The 24,119-nt window shown below is 29.9% G+C and overlaps 1 protein-coding gene across 1 annotated transcript; it reads right to left on the reverse strand.

The window, feature by feature from the left end:
• Positions 1-318: 318 nt before the first annotated feature.
• On the reverse strand, positions 319-10,184 carry LOC107440585 (uncharacterized). The gene is made up of 3 exons (XM_016053560.5): positions 9,875-10,184; positions 1,784-1,945; positions 319-549 (listed from the first exon to the last, which is right to left on the reverse strand). The coding sequence occupies exons 1-3, from the start codon at positions 9,936-9,938 to the stop codon at positions 341-343; spliced, it is 435 nt and encodes a 144-aa protein (XP_015909046.1). The 5' UTR covers positions 9,939-10,184; the 3' UTR covers positions 319-340.
• Between the last annotated feature and the right edge of the window lie 13,935 nt (positions 10,185-24,119).

Below are 24,119 nucleotides of genomic sequence, written 5' to 3' on the forward strand. Positions count from 1 at the left end.
AATTAGTTTTATTCTTATTGGCGCGCTACTACTGAGCACTCCAGTCCGGAAATATAACGGAAGCGAGAAATAGAGGGCGAAACCTCACCCCGTCATTTTCACGGGAGCGAGAAGGAAGGGGTTAATCACTAAATGTTAAGTTGACGTGAAAAAGTTTGTTTCGTTTCATCTCTCTAAATTTTGACACTCGACCAATCAGAAAATGTTACCTTAGTGTCGTTACTATCTAACGTAGTTAGATGTCAAGGAGCTCTAAGATAGCCCAGCATCAAAGCTGCTTCTTCTTTGAATGAAAATTAGAAAGAATGAGACCAACAGTACTTTAAAAACAACAAATATATTACAGTTTTTGCATAAATAACATGACTAGTAACACGAATCCAAGTGTTCCTAAAACAGTTGAGGTTGCCTGCACAGCACTGTTACAGCCATCACCAGTACAGAAGCAGACTGAAATTCTCCCTAGACGTCCAGTCCTGTATAAGCAGGCCACATCAGGGTTATAGGCAGTCGCAGCACATTTACGAACCATAAATTTGTCTTCAGATTCTACATTAAAGAAAATCATAATAAAATGCTAAAATTGAAATGATTTACATGGGTAATATTTATAAAAATGCAAAATAAAAACCTTGGGCACAGCAAATTGATAGGTCACGTGTACAATAAACAATTCCTTGGAATCGTTTTCTTATACATGGTGTCCTGACAGGGAATAAATTTGAGATTATGTAAATCCTGGTTTTTGTTCGAAAACTTTTCAACAGATGGCTCTGCAGTAAGTAAACTCATCAATCAAGAAAATATAATTAAAAATATCATCACAATTTTTCGGAACCTTTTAACCTCAAAAAATGACTTGGAAAAATCATGAGACAATGCTTTTAAAATAACCTCTTTTAGCAGCAATGCTCTCTTAGGATAACATTATCAAATGCTTGTGAAGATATGTCACTTGAAATTATGTATAATGCGGCAGAAACGTTTTTAAGTTTTTTCAGACATCAGCCCCATCTACTGGTGAACTTCGTAAAAAATTTTAAAAGTGGATTGGAATAAATATGGATTCCACAACAAGCTGTACATTCCTATTATATATTTATTTTTTAAATCGTAGACTATTTTTTAGATCACCAAGTGGTATTAAAATAAAATTAAGTAACAAAAAAATTTTAATTTAATTTTTTTCTTTTAACAGTAAATGCGTCAGTCATGAACAGTCTATCATAATAACGGTAACAGTAGTTCCCAAGTCAAAATTTTTGATGGTCCCACAAAAAATTTCGATGGTTTATGTTGGTTTCAGTGCGATTCATGATGGTCCAACATCATTTGATGGTAACCATCATCCAACACTTTCCTTTATGCATTCATAGTTTTTGATATGTCAACTAACTTCCATCATTCCAGGATGGAAAATGCTACTTTAATACCATGATGGTTAGCCATCAAGATAAGTTTGATTCTCGTAGATCAATAATCCATGATGATTCTTGATGGTCCATGATGGTTCCAACTACACATTTCCATGATGGTTTAAAGGGAAATTCTTTTTGGTTCTCACGAATATACCATCAAATAAAAAACTTTTTTAATGTAGGACCATCATAAATCAGTCCGAATTCCTATGGTTACTAATGCTGGTCATCATCAAAAAATATAATGGTTCATGATGGAATTATTGATGATTATTATGTTGGGCTATCAATTGAAAACCATCAAAAACTTTGACTTGGAGTAACTCTTTTAAACATATTCCGATCCAATGTAAAGTAATACCAACCATCATTGTCCATAAAATCCACCCATTGTTCTTGAATTCTACAAGATTTATTATGTGATGCGGGACAATCAATAAGAAATTTTGTGCTGTTTTTGGGTATCCATAGGCAGTCTTCTTCTCCTTCGATTTTTGAATTACAGGAATAGCACTTTATAGAAAACACTAAAAGACAAAAGAAATAATTTAGGAACTTAATTATTGCGGAATACATTATTGCATTTTAATTCAAATAAACGCGAGAACTTGAAATATGCATTTTTAATGACACTATAAACTTTATGGTATTTTTAATGGCACTTTGGTACTCAGCACTTTAACTATAAAAGATTTAATTTGATAATTTAATGCTAATTTGATATGGTGAACTATTTAATCCTGCTACCCCTGCGTTGATGATAAATCAGAACGGCCATTGTGTTTAGTAATACCCGAAATAAAAATATAATTCAAATATTTGCAAACAACTCATGTTATTTTAGTAAAAAAATTGCTGCTTTACTTGTGATTATTTTATAATATACTAAATGGTGTAACTTTTCCTTACTCTCAAATGTGTTCTTTAATGTCAGTTCATTCGCTGTGAATTGAAAAGAATTCATATAGTATCGAATAAAAATAAATATCTCAGAATGTGCATTAAACTTCTTTTTATAATGAGAACTATATAAGCTAGCAAATAGCACCGATGCAATCGTTAAAGTATTTAAAAAAAAAATTACAGAATCGTCCACAGTTTCCATTTTATCAATGGCAAGTTTTAAACCCATGAAAAAATAAAAATTTTCAAACGTCTCTCCCAAGTTATTTAACTAAAATTTTTGAATTATTTTTAGGATCGGGGGGTAAAAATTTCCCTTTCACCCACTATCCAAATTTCAGGACGCTAGCATAAGCAGTTCTAAAAATATAAGAGAGACAGACACACAGACAAACTCTTCATGTTATAATTATAGATATAATATTAAGTAATAATTAATTAAAACTGCAATAATATACAACGACTCATTCATGAAATTGCAAATACATAAGTATCTATATATAGTTAATTAATATAATTAACGTATGTGTTCGACAATAAAGTTGCATGCTACTATAAAATTATAGTTATATAGACGTATAGTAATATAATTAATATATATTAATGTAGACATCTTTCTAGGTCAGAAATGATCAACAATTATCACATGTGGCGCGTAAAGCCTATCAGTGTGTCACGCGCACCCAGTTCAACTGGGAAAAAGTTTATAAATAAATGATATTAATTATTAATTTATGTTGGATTAGTTGTTGGAGTTTTGTTGGATTAGTTTGCAAGTTTTTGAATCAAAAAGAAGAAATGACTACATCGTGCTTTAAACTGGAAAGATTTTAGGAATTAAAAGAGAATTATGTTATGCTTTTTGGAGTAAAATATGAAACGTGTTTAAAATAAGAAAAAAATATGAGAATATATGTGTGGAAAAATTTTTTTACTTTTTTCTTTCTTTCTATCACGTATCAGCTCATAGTATTTCATTTTATAACCGGTGTTGAGCAGTCGATCCAATCCTGAGTTTACAACTATCAATGTTTAACTCCGTAGCCTTGTAATTTAGAATCCATCCCAGAAGAAACTCATGGATCAATAGTTGGGACAAAATAGCCTTTATGGAAGACTTTTCGGTAGAACAAACCTACATCTGCTTTATATGGAGAGGAAAACCACGTAAACCTCCCACGGTTAGCTCGATGGCAAGAGGATTCTAACCAATGATCTATCTACCAATGAGGATATTTTACGACAGCACTGTGGTCGGTACGAGATGGGAGTAGAATTCGTATCAGCCAGCCACCGTTAAGTCATCTCATTGGTAGGTGAACGCTCTATCCCCTAAGCCACCAATCTCTTACCATTGATTGTTTTCGAAAGAAAAATATCCTCAAATTTAAAATTTTTTTCCTCTTGAATTGTTATTAAATCTTATATAAGCATAGCATGAAGACTTTTTCCCCTGACAGAAAAATAAGCAGCGTTTTTCTCATTATGCGTGTACATATATCCCCTTGCTTTAGTTTTTTTTTTTTAAATTTACGCACCTTGTTTCTAATGTAAGTAATTTATATTCAAAACGTCATAAATAAACTAGAGACGCTTTGATAGTGCATTAACAAGGGGAAAAAATTTACGTGTTTGGCGTAGTCAAACTCAAATTTTATGTAATCGCGCGTGGTTTAGACGTCTACAGATAGTAATTTATTTATTTATTTATTTATTTTTTTTGCTGACTCAAAACTCTTTCAGACTCTTTTTTAACAGAAAAAGCTCAATTCACGTGCTATTGAATGCTTCAATATAAATCAACTTTGTCAAATGTCGCTGTTGTTACCTTATGTCAAAAAGGCAAACTATGCATTCAAAATTCGAAATTTATTTTTAAATTATTTATGAAATGTTGTTGCATTATCACCGACATTTTAAAAGTTTTGTATAACATGAAAAAATTGGTTAAGTCTATAATATATAAATCTAAAAATAAAGTCAAGAATTAAAAATTTGAAAACAAATCCAAAAAAGGGAAATTTATGAGAATCATTTGCTCATAAAAGGAATCTTTTTATTTTTTTTGCTGACTCAAAACTCTTTCAGACTCTTTTTTAACAGAAAAAGCTCAATTCACGTGCTATTGAATGCTTCAATATAAATCAACTTTGTCAAATGTCGCTGTTGTTACCTTATGTCAAAAAGGCAAACTATGCATTCAAAATTCGAAATTTATTTTTAAATTATTTATGAAATGTTGTTGCATTATCACCGACATTTTAAAAGTTTTGTATAACATGAAAAAATTGGTTAAGTCTATAATATATAAATCTAAAAATAAAGTCAAGAATTAAAAATTTGAAAACAAATCCAAAAAAGGGAAATTTATGAGAATTATTTGCTCATAAAAAGAATCTTTTTAGCGCCTTTAAAAAAACAACATAAATCAAAATTATATTTTAAAAACTCATTATTGTGAAAGCGACAAATTAAAAATGTTTTAGATTCAAAAGATAGAGAACGAATACCCAAAAGGCGCAATTTATTGGAATCATTTCTTCAAAAATTGTGTTCTGTTTCTCCTTTTGAAATAATATTTTTTAAGAAAAATTAAATATGCTGAGATGATTTTTGAGTTACGTAATATTTTAAAAGCAAAAGTTTAAAAGAAAATTAAGATTCGAAACTAGAAAACGATTTCCAAAAGACCAATTATGATCATTTATTCAAGAAAATGTTTGCTTTTTTTCTTCTTATCACTTAAAAGTAAGTAATACCTTTTAGAAAAATATGTCAAGATGATTTTTCAGAAACAAATTATTTCGAAAGCAAGAGTTCAAAAAAATTAAGATTCGAAGTAAGAAAACGCAATTTATTAGAATCATATTTACAAAAAAATTTTCGTTCTCTTTATCACTTTGAAATAATATCTTTTAATAAAAACAAAATGTAACCAGAGGCTCAATAATTGTCTCAATTTTCGATTAAGTCATTTAGAATTGTGTACTTGCACTTCAAGAAGAAGAAGACCTCCCAATGACGTCAGCGCCGGCCAATCTTTATCAGCAAAATGGCGTATTAATGTTGAGCTAAGGTTTATCTACATAAGTTAGAATGTTAACGATCATTTACTTAAATCCAGAGCTGTATCACACACCAAATTAGTTGAAATATAATTCTTTTTCGTTAACTTCTTTTACTTAACTTAGATTTATTATGTGTTTAATTGTAACCGTGATATATTTTTGTTTTGTGGACTTCGATGCATGTTTAGTTTGTTTATGCTTCACATGACTTCGTATCTGTCTTTGTGTTAAGTCTCTGTGTAAATATATAGTGAAAGAATTGAAATCTTTGGGAAAGAATCTTAGTGAAAGAATTTAAAAGGTGTCACTTAAGAGAATTGTTACTTGAAGGATTTTTCTTACACGAAATAGAATGCAAGGAACAGTTAAACAAATGCCACGTTTCAGTTGGTTTGTTGTCAAAAAGAATTGTTTTGTTTCCTTCATTATAAATATTAGTAAGCACATATTTGGATTCATTAAATTAAAATAAATTAACGGGTTATTTTTTCAATTCGTTAACTTTTGCGTACTTAAGCAATCTTCCTCATCAAAATATTTATTTTCATTATTTAATGATATGGTTTGCTTAAAATATTCATAAAGAGTGAAAAAAAATATGCATCAGATGCATTTTTTATTTAAACTATATTTTTTTTTAAATAAATAGATATGAAATATTATTAATACTCAATGTCATTGTTACTTAATATTACTTATTATTATTTAATGATTACTTAAATGTATGGTCTTAATGAAAATATTATCAACATAAAGTTACTCATGAAATGAATTTTTCCGAATTATCTTAGGTAAAAGTTCACGTTTTTTTTTTTTAAATCAACCCAATTTTATTATTTAATAACCCTATTTATTATAACATCCCATTTTATCTGGCTTTTTATTTTTTTGTTTTCTTAAGTTGATTTTTTATTAACATTTAAAGTAAATGTTTTTGACTAAACTTCGTAAATTTTATATTTCAACTTCAATACACTATTAGTAATTTTGGAATGTTTAGATGGTATTATCATGCGTCTTGAACATTATTTCTCGATATTTAAGTTCAACGTGAACGGGAATGTTTTTAAATGTAAGACCTTATTTAAGTTCCGATAAATTAGCGCCGTATTAAGGTTTCAGGTTCCCAGTAATGTAGTTCCGCACTAAACCAATTTTTCTTCGAGTTAAAAGATGTTTACCTTTCTTTAAAAGCCTGGTAATTTAGCTGCGATGACTAAGGGTATCAAGAGTTCGCCATCCAATGAGGTGAAACGGGTTCGAACCCCAGCGATGAATGAGCGATGCGAATCCTGCATCCGGCTTGCACCAACCACAGTGCTAACGTGAAATATCCTCAGTGGTAGACGGATCATGGGTTAGAGTAAGATCGTGAGAGGCGAGTTAGTTCCATCAGAAAGTCCTCCACGAAGGCAAATTTCTCCCGACACTTGATACAGGAGTTCCCTTGTCTTCTGGATTGGGTTCAGAATTACAAGGCCACAGAGTTGAACATTAATAATCTCAAACCCAAAAATTGGGTTGGCTGTTCAATGACGGTTATAAAAAATAAAAAGCCTGGTAATAGTTTACTAAAAAATAACTCTTCAAGTGAAAAAGAATTTTTTTTTTTAATCCATTATGTAGTTCTGAGGTAAACAAACATCAAGTTTGTCCATTTCAACATGAATAGAATAGGGAAATACGACTTCTCCTTAATGTAGTGCGATATTCTCTAACTGTGAAATTCCTTGATTGATCGTAAAAGTTAAGAAATGTTTATATTTCCTTAAAAGAAAGATGGAATGATTGTCATTGTTCGGTAGTTCCAAATCATTCTATTTTAAGTGCCTGGCGTAATGATTTGTGATAATTCTGGTCACATACAACATTTTATACAGGAAGAAAAATATTTAATAATCTCAATTGGCACGTTAATTATAGACATACCGTACTCAATTATACCTTGTGAAAGACCCTTCTATCCTTATTGCACGTGGTCACATTTTTTGATCACAGCACCAAGGTCAAATATTTATATAACGTTTACTAAGGAAAATATAAATAGATTTTATTCAGTTAAAGAGAGGTACGATGTGATAATTTATGTATGAACTTATTATGAGTTATCTTCGTTTACTAAGTTCAATTATCATTCATTTTATTATTTTGAGTTTTATTACTGTTAATTGCTTAGTAAAAATACAGAAATTTAGTCCGATTACATGACTTTATTATTAGTATTATTATCATCAAATTAAACAACATTCTGTAATTTCTTGTGCCGTGAGCTGTAAATAATGGAGGAAAATACAAAATATGACTTACGAATATGTTGCTTAAATGTAAACTCATAGATGCCATAATTTTTTATTTCTCTTTATGTGGCACCAAAAACATGGGTATTTCTCTATCTAAATAGGCAATATCTATATGAGCCATCAATAACCTATGTTAGGTTGTCCTAAGTAATAATTTAAGTAGCGATTTAAATTTTATACATTTTAAATAATAAAATATCCTGAATTTAATACGTTTATTACATTGCACATAATTGAAACTATCCCTTGTACTACAATTTCCTGCACCTTATTTATTAATTTTTTTAGTAATTTCAAAACTTAAAATTTTTGCAATATATATATATATATATATATATATATTGCAAAAATTTTAAGTTTTGAAATTACTAAAATTAATAATATCTTACAGGCAGCAGTGTAGTTTATTGACATTTACTCGAGAAAAAAAATAAAATAGAAATTCACCAAATCTTGAATGCCAGGAAAATGACATATTAGCTTAGATGTTTAAAGTCATTTTAAGTTAATAGTAAGTAACTCAACTTAAGCCTTCATGTTAGATGGACCATAAATTGCTTAAATTAATTCTTTTTATCCACTGTAGGAAGAATCAAATTCTTTTTTTGTTGCTGATATGTACAGACTAAAATTGTGTATAACAATCAATCATTAAATAAATAAATAACTTTGATTACATCCAACCATATTACAATCATACATAAATTTGGTATTAGGTTAATATTTGCTTTTTCTCCTTACAGTATTAGCAGTTAAAAAAAAAATTGGTAACACTTCAATGTTCTGGAATTCATAAGACAGGATAATGACAAATTCACCATTTTATAGCATATAACTTTACTTTAATTTAATATTTTGGCCTAAGACGTTTACATTCGGCAGAAAACAACAGGATTTCTTAAAATAACTCAGATAAATCTATGTAGTTTATGTTATTAATGATTTCAAGAAGCCAGGAATATGACAATACAAAAACCTACTCATCTTGAAAAAATAGATTCTGAACCAGAAAATTGGTTATTTATTCATGCAACAAGACATGTTCATACAGGAGGGTATCTAATCAATCTATTAACATAAGATATTGATTGCTGTCTCTATCTGTTTTGGTTATAAACCACTAAATAAAAGTAACCAGGAAAATGACAGATTTTCTTGGGACAAACAAATTATTGACAGAAAAAATGATTTTAAGCGAAGTTTTTGTAAATAATACCCTCTGCGTATATTCTAAAAATGCTTACACCGGTTGAGATAAAAAAAAATTAGATATTGAAAAACTTATGGGAAGTTTTGAAGCTAGTTATTATTAGAAACATTGCTTGGGACATGCCAGGAAAATGATATTCTGAAGTCCAATTAAATTTTTTAACTATACAAAACTGTCAATGCTAGTGCAAAGTCATTTTAAAATGCTAACAGCAGTGCAATTTATTAATTTTTCTAAAAAAATGCTCTTTATTATCTATCAGTTAGTATAATTTATCTACTTTTCTTCATGAAAAAAATACTACTTTTCTCCAAAAAAAATTCTAAATTTCATTTCTTTTGCTTTCTTCCCCCCCCCCCCCATTTAATTCTGAAAATCACTAACAACAGTTCTATTAAACAGCTTTACTGAATACAAATGAATATAAAACAGACACTGCAGAATTGTTAGGCAATTTTTCAGAAGAATAATTTAACTTAAGCAAATATTAGTGATCCCAAAACTTTTTTCTTTATAAAATCATCTTTTTAATTTACTCACCGTTTAATAATACATTAATAAAATAAAAACATATTGTTGAACTACATCGAATGGACTATACAATTATAAGAATAATTTTTAATTTAATGAATTCCTTTAGCATAAAGTTAATTTTTAATTAGCATAAAGAATAATTAACTAGCATAAAGAGTAATTTCTAATTTATTTAATTCCTTTTAATAATTTTGATTTAAAAAAATTACTGTGTCTAATTGTGTTAAATATTTATTGTTATTGCATTACACAATGTTGAAGTTTTTGTTTAACACTAAGTGCATTTAATAGCTTAAACAAAAAATAAATCTCAGCGTATGAACAATTCAAAAAGTAAGAGACTTGACTTTGAATTACAGAACTTTTCATATTTCCTTAACGAGTTTGATAAAATGAAATAAAATATTATCTAAATATTTAATCAATATAACATATTCTTACCACAACTGATATTGACAATGATTAGAAGTAAGCCAAGCAATAGAATGTCCAATTTTAAATCCATTTTTGTTACTGTTAGTTGATGGGGAATAACAAACGGATAGCTCAGCCAGTCATCATGTTTTCAGACCTACTATACTTCTCGCTCTTCATTTTCAAGGTAAAAGTTCCAGTTTTTCCTTCATTAATTCACTTGCATACATTCAAATTTTTAACACCGCCAAAAGAAAGAAAAAAGCGATAAATGAAAGCGCCAATGACTTCGAAATTTAAGCATTTTTAAAGGATTTTATCTGGTAGAAATAACGATTTAGCAGCGCAAGAGCAAAATAATAAAGAGGTAGAATAGCAAGGAAAATATCAAGACAAAATGCATTTAAGGATATGAAATAAGTGGCCACATTAGAAGATAAAATTTAAAAAACAAATATGTAAATGATCATTATTACATTGTCTTTTGCTTCATGAGTTTTTATCTCCCTTTATCTCATTAGATTAATCGAAATTTTATTGTATTGAAATTTGTAAACTGAGAGTTAAGGTAAATTTTGAAGAAAAATTAAAGGAAAATTATTTATGTTAAGTTTTTATTGATAAGACGAAATTAATGTAACTATGGATAACGATAAAAGATGCCATTGCATCAGAGTATTCGCGCATGTAATGAGCTACAGTAAATAAAATAATAATAGGAAATACTACGCGTGCAAAATACTTTTTCATAAATATTTGAAATTTTTAAATCTTCTGATACCAACTAAAAAATTTACCTATTGAATTTTTTAAGAAACATTATAAGGTAAAACTAAATCGTGGAAGTATACAAGAAAAAGAAAAATGTCAATTAAAAATAAAGGAAGGTAAGAAATAATTTAGACAAAATTTTAAACGATATTTCTTTTAGTCACATATCACAAACTCATTTTGGAATATGATTTGTTTTATTGTTCGAAAAAGCTTTTTGGGAACTACAAATAGATCTTCCGATAGAATTTTGTTCTAATAGGCAGAACTAAAATCACCGGAAAATAAAGCAGAATTAATTTCCTTTCAATGCATTAATTAACCACCCTATACACCAGACTTCAATCCAATGGATTTTTATTTTGATCCATCTTAGCGACTAGAGTTTGCCCTAAACGTCCTGAGATTTTGACTTTCCTAAAGATATGTCCTTGTAGAAGTAGATGAGACTATCTTTGTATGCCAAGGAGGAAAGTTTTGTGACTGGGTTATAGGTACTCTGCATATGGAAAAAGCAAGTTTATATCACTTTGAGAATGCATAAATCGTGGTATTTTTCGTATTTATTAGAAAGTTTGAATGTAAGATTATTATAAGCATTGAAATTATATTTTATACTTGTTTAAGGTTGTTGTTTTTTTTTGTATCCCTGTTAAGGTAGTATCCCTGTTGTTCAACCATTTGTTCTTGACAATTGATCTTAAGCTAAATTTTGCATTTCTATAGTTGTGTAATTGTTGAAGTAATTAGTACCTTATGCATACTAAACATTCAACAATGAGTGCTTGCTGTTGATATCTATAAAATGTAGATGACCCAGTTACAGCAACTTTTTCCTATATAAGGGAGAAAAAAATAGATTTTAAAAAGTTTAAATTTTGAGAATACGGTCATGTTTTTGAAAGGAATAAAAATCAACAAGAGCACAACAAAGGGTTTAATTCTAAATGTTCTGTTAAAGCTATTCATTATGTTGTTTACTTAAAATATAACAAAGGTATTTGTAGAGCGCGCCACAAAAGTTTGGGCACGCATAAAATTTGTCTATAAATCCTTAAATAGCGCAGATTTTTTCCCCTCTAATTTAATTGAATGTGTAATAAATTAATAGAAAACAGGGAGAAGAACAAAACCTAAAACATTAAAACAGAAAAAGATAAATGTTCCCATTTTAATCAATTTCAACTACAACAATTTCCCATTAATTTCATTTTAGATTTCAAATTATAAACAACTTAGAAAAATACAGTATTCGAAAATTTTATTTCATATTTTATTAAAAGAAAGAAAGAAAAAAAGCTTAAACTAGGGGGGAAAAAAGACATGTTTCCTCTTTAAACGATTTTTAAATCCTTTAAAAATAGTTTTTGATTTTATTTTGTATTAAATATTTAAATAATAATTTGTTCTAAGAAGTTTCTAATTATTTGAAAATTGGGTGCAAGAACTTGTTCATGTTTTAATATTAGAGATTATAGAAGAGTTTTAATATTAGAGATTATAGAATATTAGAGAAGTTTGTCCAAATGCAATCAGTTAACTAACATGAATCAATGTGTAAGAAACACTTGTATCTAAAATTCAGTTTTTGCCACTCACCGGTGTGGTGGATTCAGTCTTCAACTAACACGGTTTGGACCAATGCTAGTCGGGATTAAACTCCCCTTGAACCGGCATCTGATTGGTCCGCACTTTATCCGATCCCGTGCTAGTGAATCCAATGTACTTGTACAGCTGTCGTTGAACAGCCTATCCAATTTTGGGTTTACGACTACCAGTGCTCAACTCCTGTGTCCTTCTAATTTTAAACAAGGACAAGAAGACAAGGGAACACCTAGATCAAGTACTGGGAGAAATCTGCCTTCGTTTAGGATTGTTTGATGCATGAAACCCGCATTTGCGTTACACAGAGAGGGAAACCTCGAAAACCTCCCATGGCTAGCCTGACGGCAAGGGGACTCTAACCCATGATTCGTCTACCACTGATGATATTTTATGTCAGTACTGGGATCGGTGCAAGCCGCATACGGAATTCGTAACAACCAATCCTGGTTCACCTCATTGGAAGGCGAATGCTCTATACCTTGAGCCAACACGACTCAATATAATGTACTTGGTGGTTTCAAAGAAGGGAACGTCTATAAAAAGTGGGTGGCTAGGCAGTGCGGTGTGAAGGCCAGTTTATTATTACCACTACCTGTCCTTCAATATAAAATTGTAGTAATGTAACTCACGCATTTGCCAGTTTTGTCTCCGAACCAGCTATATGCACGAATTCCACTGAAATCTAATTTAAATAATTATGAAACTCCCAAAATATAGGTCTACTTTAACCACAAGATCGTTAATTAAAACAAAAAATATATATATCTAGCTGTGAATTAAAAAATAATCACTATAAAAGTATGAAATAACTGGTAACGTTAAAAATTTTATAAAGGTTTAACTGTTTTCGCGGTATTGACTCGAGGAGGGGGAGTATTGTATGAGTGTTAAAAATCCTCTGAAATCATCCAAGTTTGAAGATGTAACATTGAAGATGCAAAACTAATGGAACAGGGGAAATTAATTTATTTGTTACAATGTGTAACTGTCTGTATACAATTAAAGCTCAAACTGGAAGAAAAAGAAGACATATTTCTTCATTAAATAATTTTTAAATACTTTAAAAGTGGCTTTTAATTTTATTTTGCTTTAAAATACAGGGTGTTTATAAAGTCCCAGACCCATTTTGATGTTTAATAACGCATAAAATAATAAAGATAGATTAAAATTAATAACATTGGTTAGATAGACTCAAAAAGTTTCATGACTCTTGTCAATGAACTTCCACGTGTGCCCCCTTCGTCACACGGAGATTATCAAGTCGATATCAAGGCATACGAGGATGGCATTTGCAACAGATATGGTTGGAAGGATAGAAGATGATGCTGATTTTCTGAAGCGCATAATGTTCTCCGACGAAGCATCCTTTCATGTTTCTGGCATTGTTAATCGCCATAATGTGCGCATATAGGGATCTGTAAACCCCCATGAATACCGTGAGACACAAAGGGATTCCCCAAAGGTTAATGTGTGGTGTGGACTAATGCACGACAGAGTCATTTTTTTACCCGAGTCACGACCGACCTTTCTTTTTTACAGAAAAGACGGTCTCATCAGTCGTATACTTAGACATGTTGGAAAACTTCGTATTTCCACAACTAGAAGAGCTTCAGCCACATGTCTTTTTGCAACAAGATGGTGCACCACCTCATTGGGGTATCATCGTTCGTAGTTCTTTGAATGGCCATTTTCCAGGAAGATAGATTGGGCGAGGAGATCCAATTCCTTGGCCACCCAGATCACCTGATATAACGCCGCTGGACTTTTTTCTTTGGGGATCTATACAGGACAATGTTTACAGGAAGATTGTGTCGAACATTGATGACCTAAAAGCCAGAATTACAACCGCAATAGCCTCTGTGGATGCTGACATGCTTGCCGCTACCTGGCGTGAAATTGACTATCGATTTGATATTCTCCGTGCGACGAAGGGGGCACACGTGGAAGTTCATTGACAAGAGTCATGAAACTTTTTGAGTCTCTCTAACCATTTATGTTATTAATTTTAATCTATCTTTATTATTTTATGAGTTATTTAAACATCAAAATGGGTCCGGGACTTTATAAACACCCTGTATTTTAATTACAATACGTTCAATGACTGTGATCTTGGTACAAACGAACATGAAAAACAGTTTTGTCTCCCGAAAATGCTACTAGTATTAATGTATTTTAATTTAACGTTAGCTCCGAACTACTAAACAATGGAGTAAAGAACTGGCAGTCATTCCAGTAATAGTTAAAAATTATAGCTTTTAATATGATAAACGACTACTTAACTTTACGAGGTACTACATATTATTATTATTTATTCCTCTGCGTAGGTGTTCAGTATCGCGAAGTGAAATTTTCGTCTGCGCGAGATTTTGATCGTGTTAACGTGACTTCAGAATATACGAGAAATTATTTGTATAAATCGTCGCGTGTCAGTCACGGAATGGAACATACAATAAACAAATTCCAATAATAAATTAAGCTAATTTCCAAATACAGGCAAAAAATATATATTTAATGAATCAACAGGAAGAAATATAAGCGAAATCTTGCTTCAAATCTGTCTTTTGATGGCACGTTTTGATTGGCAGGAACACCAAATTGTTTAAATAATGTCTTTAAAAAAAAACTTTTCCTTCTTCTTTTATGAATTTTTGCTTTCAAAAACTTACAATAATTCGAAATTCAAGGCTAATATTTGAGTAGCTGACTTTCCTCTTCACTTCGTATTAAAACACTTCCAAGAGGTATATTTACCTTTGCAAGGTCATTGGAGACCTGACAAAGATGCTACATGTTTAACTATAATGAAAATTACGACGACATGGATGTTGGTTTAACCTTTATTGTTCTTTTCATGCTAAACTGCGGGTTGTACAGGCCGGCACGAGGCTGCAAACGGCGGCGAACAAAGCTTTACGGAAGGGCCTAAAATGTCTATTAGTGGTCATAAATTTTTGAAAATTTACTTATCGAAGCGAATATTATTCGGACTGCAAAATTTCCAATTTCTACAAATCTATATTCTCAGGAGTTAAGCTTTATATTTTTTCTTGCATTGGCAGATGTATAGTCACGGCTTGAGTATGTTACAGATTTAACCTTTTAACGCAGAATTTTAATGGAACATATTGTCCATACATTTTTTTTTTCATTATTTTGCATTAATTTAGGGCAAAATAAGTGACAAATATTGTGTTTAGCATTTTAATAATTTATGGTTACAAAATACAGAGTGAGACACCGGTGTTTTTTTCTTCTTTGAAAATAAAATCCTACAAACACGGCTCACTTCAAATTTGCACTCATTTGCCATTATTTAGATCTGAGAGAAACAGTTATTTATCACTGAAATTTCTTTAATTTACAAAATTAATTGATAAATAATTGATAAATTAATTGATAATAATTGATAAATTTTAAAAAAAAATGTCTAACTACTTTTTTTTTGGATTTTATATTTTAGTACAAATATAATTCTGATAATCTAACATATTATTTTAGTAACTAATTCCTGTAATTAAAAATATCAATAGATATTTTTGCTTGCAATTAGAGTATCAGAAAAAAATATGTATATAAAAGGAACACCGGTGTCTCATCTGCTTCAAAGGGTTAACGTTGTAAAGGGCAGTTTAAAAATTAATATTACAAATTTGCACCTACCTCAGTGGCTAGGTCGTAAACAAAAGCATTCTCAATGCAAAGGAATGAGTAGTTTCCGCTTTTGCTTTAAGTTCCTATTATTTTTGCTTTAAGTACCTATAGCCAGTGGCGTAGTGAGGGGTGGGCAAGGCGGGTCATCATGCCCTGGGCGCTACTCACAAAGGGGCGCCAAATGGTTCGCAAAACAAAAAATTGCTGGATAATTTTTATTTTTATTATAATTGGTTTCTGGAAAACACATTTTAATTTTAGTGCCAGTGTAATATAATAAATGTTAATTCATAAATAAAAAGGAACACTAATAGTCTAATTCAAAGTGTAATAATATATTCATAATAGAAATGGCACGTCTAGTCTACTGGTTGGGCTGACTCGACCTGTGTCCGACAAGCACTTGCTTATGGCATCAACGCTGCGTGGTTACAGAAATTATCTCCTTTCTTGATTTGTCTGATGAAACAATATGTTATAAAAAATATTTGAAGTTTACAAAGTACAAACATTCTTTCTTTCAGAACAATATTTATTTTTATTTCCATAAACGCAATGTAGCTTACGTTTGTTAAAGCGATAACAATAACACTCTAATGTACTTATATGTACAGTCTAATGTACTTATATGTATAGTCTAATGTACTTATATGTACACGGAAAAAAGTAGCCGGAAAATAACAACTAAAGGATCGAAAGGAGATACACAGCAAATACAATGCTTTGCCGTTTCTAGGAAAGGACGCAAACGCCGTATTTATTGTGTGCCTGAGAAATATCTGTATCAAAAAAATAAATGATTCCTTATTTGTTACCTTCCGGATACTTTTTTCCGTGACTGTACGTATCTTTGATGCTTACGACAGGTTGTGGAAGTCTGCAACAAATTAGGGAAATACTCGAAATATTAACGTTTAAGTTATTTCGTGCATTCAAAGCATTCTTGGTAAGTAATAAAACAAATAATGAAGCCATGTTAAAAAACTAGCACTTCAAGTTGGTACAAAAGTTGGAAACCTATTATCTTTACTTAAACTTGTAGCTCAGTTTGATCCGCTACTAGCAAATCATCTTTAACATGCCACAGAAACTCCAAAAACTGTCTCATATTTGTCAACACAGATCCAAAATGAATTCATTCATCTTCTGGCATCTACAGTTCGAAATCAACTAATAAACGATATCAAAAGAAATAAATATTATGGACTTTAGTTTGATTCAACTCCTGATATCTCTAATCGAGAACAAATGTCCCAAGTCGTTAGGTATGTAGATGTTGATTTTATGAATAAAAAAGTTTCTATCAAAAAATCTTTTTTTGTGGGGGGGGGGGGGTATTGAAATACATGCTAAAGATGCAGCCTCGATCAAAAATACAATTATAGAATAATTAAATTCCGATGAAATTTCTTTAACAAAGTGCAGAACACAGAAAACATATGTCTGTTTTTCTCACGTTCAACGTTACGTTGGAAATTATTAAAAAATGCTTTAACAAAAACTGTCAAACGTGAATCTGAAACACAATGGAGCGGCAGAATACAAGCGGTTAGCGTTATCATCAATGGGCTAGAGAATATAGTAGAACTATTAGAAAAATTAGCGGAGGACACTACCACTACAAGTGACACCAGAAGTGAAGCTACAATTCTGTTTCAAAATATACTAACTTTGAGTTTCATAACTTTAGTTCATTTCTAATATGAAATCTTAAGGAGGATTGATCGTGTGCAGCTCAGATTACAAGATCCTAGAATGAATTTTAGAGAAGGGTTCAATGATCTTGAATCATTAGCGACTGAGCTACCCGAAATTCGAAACAAGCTCTGTGAAGAGGCAATAGAAAAAGCGAAGTCTCATTGTGAAAAATGGGATATTGATGCAACAATACGTGTAAGAAGACGCCGCAAAATGCTCGGAGAATTGGCTAGAGATGTTTTTTCCACAGAAAGTGAAATTTCTTGCGTTATGAAAAGCGTTCTTGATCGCCTGCAACAAGAAATATGTACACGATTAAGTGACCTTAATTTCAAATTTGGATTTCTATTAGACATTGAAAATTTATTAAATGAGGATAATGTTGATAACGACCTTGAAAAAAAATTTCAAAAATTTGGGCGAATTTTATAATACAGATTTCAATGGAATAGAACTTTTTATCGAAATATCTGACTGCAAAATGTTACTCCGCAGTAGAAAAGAAATTGAACCTAAAACTCCATTAGAATTTCGTACTTTTATAATCTCGTATGGAGAAGATGTTTTTCCAAACCTGAGAGTGGCACTTCAAATACTCCTGACTATCTCAGTAGCAACTGCTAGCTGCGAACGTTCATTCAACAAATTAAAATTAATTTTGACATATCGATGGGACAAGATCGTCTAAGTGACCTAACATTAAGTGTGGAAAGAAACAAATTTGTAATGATCAACTTTGATGATATTATTGATAAATTTGCTTCACCAAAAGCAAAGAAAATTTATACATAGTAATTAGTTTTATTAATTTATTATAATCATATTATTATCAAATATATGTATCCCTTTAGAGATAATAAATATTTACTTTTTATTGTTTTATTACTGCGTGTTTTTAAAATATTTCTTTATAAATATGTAAAATAAATAATAGGTATCTTTTGAACTAATTCTAGATGATCATATACAATTCAGAATCTAGTCCTGCTTTCTCAACTGCATTTTTTGTTTCAAATTTTAAGTCTAGCTTGAGCCTATGACTTTATTTTACATTATTTATTTAATAATTTGGGAGTATATTTTACATATAATAAATACTGTATGGTTTTCGAATGGGGGGGGGGCGCTAAAAAAGTTTTGTGCCCCGGGCGCGAGTTAAGCTCGCTACGCCACTGCCTATAGCCTCGTTCAAGGCCTGATCTAGAATTACGGCTGCCCCTTGGTAGTTACTTTAAATTCACATGAAATATATTTAAATTATTTATAACATAAGTAAATTACTATATATAAGTAAATATGAGCTTACATTTGTTTCAATTTTTGTTACCTCATAACTCTAATCGACAATTTTTAAGAAATAACACAAAAAGGAATTATTTGTAGGGTTAAGGGGGCCCTAGGCCTGGGCCTCTCAAGTCTAATGATAAATCAGGCTCTGGCCTCGAAAAAAATCTTATCTGTAGCGAGCGCATTTGCATACCACTTTTGTTTCTTTTTTTTTTTGTCCTTTTTGTATCCTTTTTTTGTTCTGTCTTTTTTTCTGATTTTGTGTCCTTTTATTCATATTTTCCATAATTCCTTACCGAAATAAATAATTTGCAAAGGTAGGGAGAAATTACTACACACAACGATCAGCCTATTAACGGTTAATAATTTAAATTTAATTAAAAAAAATACTCCCTAGTTATAGGATTGACGTAACCCTGGTAATAGAGAAAAAAAACTTTCAAAAATTCCAAATAATGCTCCTTAATTGAATAAAATTTTGAAAAGTAAAAAAAATTTTTAAAAAATTTAAAAATCGAAAAAAAAAATTTTTTTTTAATTTTTTATCGCTTTATTACGATCACTGGTTACCCACTGGTCAAATGCTTTTTTTTTTTTTTTTTTTTTTTTTTTTTGGTTTGACTTCGATAAACGCCACAACATTTTAAATCATGGGTAGCAAAAACATCTCAATTGATGTTTGAGGTCGGATTGGTTTTCAAATCCTGGCTATATACGTGTTTCAAGTCGTCACAAAATACCTTTCCTTCTTCAGTATTCATATTTATATTAAGATCACCGTCAAGACAGTAATTATAAGTTAATAATAAAAGATTATTAAAATACTTTAAATTATTATTATGTAAATACATTAAGAATGACTGCTGGTGAAAAGAAAAAGAATTCTTACAAAATTATCAGACAGCAGCGGTCGCCATAGCAACGCATGCGTACTGTTTACTTGAACTATACTCTTGTTACTCTTGAACACAGTTGAAAAGTGTGATGGCATCCAAATAAAGTGAGCACGCAATCAAACCCAAAACAAGACCCATTTTACAAATGGGTAAAATCAATTAAAATTTAAAAAATCAATTCTTAATCTTCGAAAGCTCTAACCTGTTTATAAGACTGAATAGGAACTTATTTCATGTTTTGAAATTTCAATTATTCCATAATTTTAAAGCATATCAAAGAATATTATTGAATTAACAAATGCTCAACAACATTTTTCTGCCTATAATTTTTATCTGCGTTATATGTGCTAATTTTGCTGCACACATGTAAGATTAAGCCTAATTTTTACAATAACTGCCAGGTCTGGATGTTATAGGATAGCAGATAAAGTTAAATTCATGAAAATCGTGTATCAGATGGCGTCTGTAAATTCTTTTACCGGGGTATGATTACAGCTCTACTGTAGAATAGATATATGATTGATTGTTAGGTGGATAAAAACATTGCAAGTAAAACTAAAATAAATGGAAATTACATGAACTTGATGGGTGTTCCATAACAACCACCCTTAATGTTCCTTTAGAATCCTTATCAAAAAGAAAGTAAAAAAAAAATGTACTCATAGGAAGTAACAAATTAATATATTTAATAAAAAATTAAAAACGTTATCAAAATAAAAACATTATAAAAAAAAATAAAAACGTTATCAATTCTCGGCGAATTATTAAGAGGATGCTGTACCACAGGAAAAACCCTTCATAGCAAGTTATCTTTCATCTCCATAAGTAATTTAAAATTTAAAGTATAGATAAAGTGTGGATTTATATTAAGCCATAAAATTTTAAATGCTCAAAATGTTTTTTCACAATATCGAAATGCAAACAAATTATGAGAGGATTATTTAGGAGTAAACTGAAGAAACTCTCTGTCAATAATTTGCTTGTATTTTGAAAATATTTTTTCAACATTTGAAACTTTATAGTTTTTCTCTAAGGTTACCTGAATTCACATAGCGTCCTCTTGAAACCACCATTGCATATTTGATAGACAGATGAAGCTAGAAGGACCTCTAATAATAATATATATATATATATATATATATTAATACAATAGTGCAAGAGCAGCACTCAAAAAAAATTTTTAAACAAAAATACAACACATGAAATAAGAAATACATCACTTAGATTTGGGAATTAAAAAAGAAGAAAATATCTGCTTCGATTTATATGATAAAAGAAATGATTTCAATTTTAATATAAATCTCGTAATTACTTAGAATTCTAATGTTTTTAAAAACATCTATTTAAATACCATTTTTAATCAAATGAATAGAATTAATAGGACATGTAGTGATGTTTATTTATCCAAAAAAGAAATAGACAAACTCTTTCAAAATTTAGTAAAAAAAAATTACAAAAATGGATGCTGTGACAAGCTTTCCTCTTTCCCCCACTACAGCGCCTCTGGCGGTGAACTAAGACAGTCTGCCAGGAACCGCCGTAAAGTACGGCCGTTTAATTCTAGCCTAAAACACCTCTTCCAAATTCTTGTATTTTTTTATCCTTGTTTTATTTTATATGTGTTATGTCCTTTTCAATAAATATTTAGAGTTAGATAATTTCTAGTCTTTCATTATTTATGTGAATTGGTAGAAATACAAATAAACCAAGACTTCCCCTACAATGCCCAACTAGAGTAATTAAATTCTATACAAAATTACTGAGTTAATTGTATGTTATTATTAATAAATTTACTAAAAACCTCTTTGTTAATCTTTATTTTTACCATGTGCAAATCCATTTCGGGCAAATCCATGGCTATAAATCTGTGCAAAGTGGGCAGATCATGTTACTCTCTCTCGCTCTTTGTCGTTTTTAAATAAATGTTGATTTTCTAAAATCATTAAAATTGTATAATTAAACATCAATCTTATTATGAACTTCTTTAAATTATCCAATATAATATTACCTTGCGCTCATTCATTTTTGGGCATTACCAATCCTTGGTAACTAAAGAATCAAACACGCTTCAGTATTGCAGAAGGAAAGCGCCAAAAAACAAAATCCCTCTATTTACGATTATAGCTCCATTTGCCCTCATGTTTTCGTATTTTGAAATCTGGCAATCTTATTAAGAAAATATTCTGAAACATTCTTGAAAGTTTTTCATACATGTAAATTCATTTGAATTCGCTATTCGCTTTATCGATTTCGTTTTGTGTTCTGTTTTTTATTTACACTTTATTTTCTGTTTTTTTTTTCATGATATATTTTTTACTAAATGCGTTCTATTTTGTTTCATTTTTAGTGCTGCTGATATATTTTACTTTGGCTATATTGATACAATATTAGAAAGCACTTCTTTTCCACTTAGTCGTGATATAGTGCGAGCTGATGAAGAGATTATATCTTTTATTTTCTTGCTTTTCAATATAGTATATATTTTTTTAAATATTTTGTTTTAATAATTTTTTTCTTTCTCTTTCGATTAATCTTTAATATTTTACATATTTTCTCTGAGTTTAAATATACAGATAACATGGAAAATAATATAGATTAATGAAAAGAGAAGAAAAAAATTCAATTGAAAAAAAAAAATTTAAAAACACTTACAAATTTTTTTCATTTATTTAATAAAAAAATATTAAAAAACCAGATTTTCTTGTTAATAATTTTTTTAAAAAATTTTTTTAAATATTTTTAAAAATATTTATTTGTTAATAAATTTTATTCTTCTCTTTTCATTAATCTTTATTATTTTCCATGTTTTCTCGATATTTTAACTTATTTTATGATTTCTATATATTTGCAGCTTATGTGTAGTTAATAAAACTTATTAATTTTCTTTATTTTTCTCTCTTTTTTTTTTGTCTTTACTGTGCTATATATATATATATATATATATATATATACAGTGAAACCTCTTAGGAGCGACTACTCAGTTCCACAGTAAAATGATCGTTTTTAGGGGGAACAGCCATTAACTTCCAAATGTTTCGAAGGTACATGACTTTTCGCAAATGATTTCAATTTCAGTCAGGGTCATTTTCTTAGTACGGAAAAGCCACTTGTGTTGCCGTCATAAAAACCAGATCGATGAATAAACTTTAGCATCAATAAAAATTGTCCCTACTGATATAATTATGTGTAAAAAATAAATTTGGGACAATAGGTTTTGATGGTCTCTCCTACAGGTTTTCTTCAACACCAACGCAAAGCTTATGGAAAAAATTGTTTGCCTCCTGAAAGTGGTTTTAAAAAGAGGGAGTCGTTACATATAGAGAAAGAAGATGAACATTTTTCATTGACATCCAAGATTCTTACTTGCTTCATTCAATTAAGTGTTTCGAATCTGTTCTTACGTGAAATTTAAATATTTAACGAGCACCAATTTTTAATATTTAAATAAGCTGGATAGTATTAATAGGGAGGAGAGGCAATTATTAGGTATCGAGTAGAAATTTTCAGAGTAACATTAAAAATAAATAAATGGGAAATTTGGAGATTTACGAGAAATTGCCAATCCTGTAGTTTAACTCATTGTTAATAAGTTGTGTATGAAAGGGTAGATTGGAGATAAGAGGATAGTATAAATTAGAATAATAGAGCTCATATTCAATTGCACAGAATAAAGAAAATATGGATCTCAAACGTGTCATTAGAATGGAAATTTAAATAAATATTGCTCGGAATGAAATAGAGAGAAATTTATAAAAGTAATAAAATAGCGATCTTGTTAAACTCAATTGCAGCATGGATTAAATCTAGTATGTTTTCTAAATTTAATACAACAGCATAGTCAATAAATGGTTAGTTGAAACTACACGCATAAAAATACAATAAAACTGAAAAAATACGAAGGATATAAAATCGCAATTTGGTTTTTTTAGAAGCGAATTGGTAAAGAAAAAAGTTGCCGATTTTTCGCAACTGATAGCAAAAAGTCATTTAAAAATCATCATTTGTTTTTGGAACTAACATTTTAATTTTATAAATAAATGTCTGTTTTTTATTTTTTTTGAAGAAACTAAACAGAAAATAAAGTTTATCTCTCTTTTTCTTACTTGATTGCTTTTTATTGTGGAACTCCTTTTCACATGCAACCTAGTCAATTTAATACAGAAAAGAGAGAGATACAAAAAACAGCTAACAGCTTTTATTTATGTAGAAAAAAGCTGTTCGTTAAAAATAGGCATACAACTTTTAAAAAATGAGACAAGTCTTCATAAAAATGTAGACTGAGCTGTTTTTGAAACAATTTTAGAAATATTTATGCTGGGAAAAAAAAGAAGAAACTCTGGTGGAGTAAAAAATATGAAAACCAA

The sequence above is a fragment of the Parasteatoda tepidariorum genome, chromosome 6, assembly GCF_982258835.1.
Source record: "Parasteatoda tepidariorum strain Cologne lab strain chromosome 6, Ptep-v5.0, whole genome shotgun sequence".
Taxonomy (NCBI): Eukaryota; Metazoa; Arthropoda; class Arachnida; order Araneae; family Theridiidae; genus Parasteatoda; species Parasteatoda tepidariorum.

Coding starts and splice junctions, on each gene's coding strand:
- LOC107440585 (XM_016053560.5), bottom strand. CDS start 9,938: ATGGATTTAAAATTGGACATTCTATTGCTTGGCTTACTTCTAATCATT. Junction 1,946..9,874: donor CATTGTCAATATCAGTTGTG/GTAAGAATATGT, acceptor TTTGTCTTTTAG/TGTTTTCTATAAAGTGCTAT. Junction 550..1,783: donor GGATTTTATGGACAATGATG/GTTGGTATTACT, acceptor TCTTTAATGTAG/AATCTGAAGACAAATTTATG.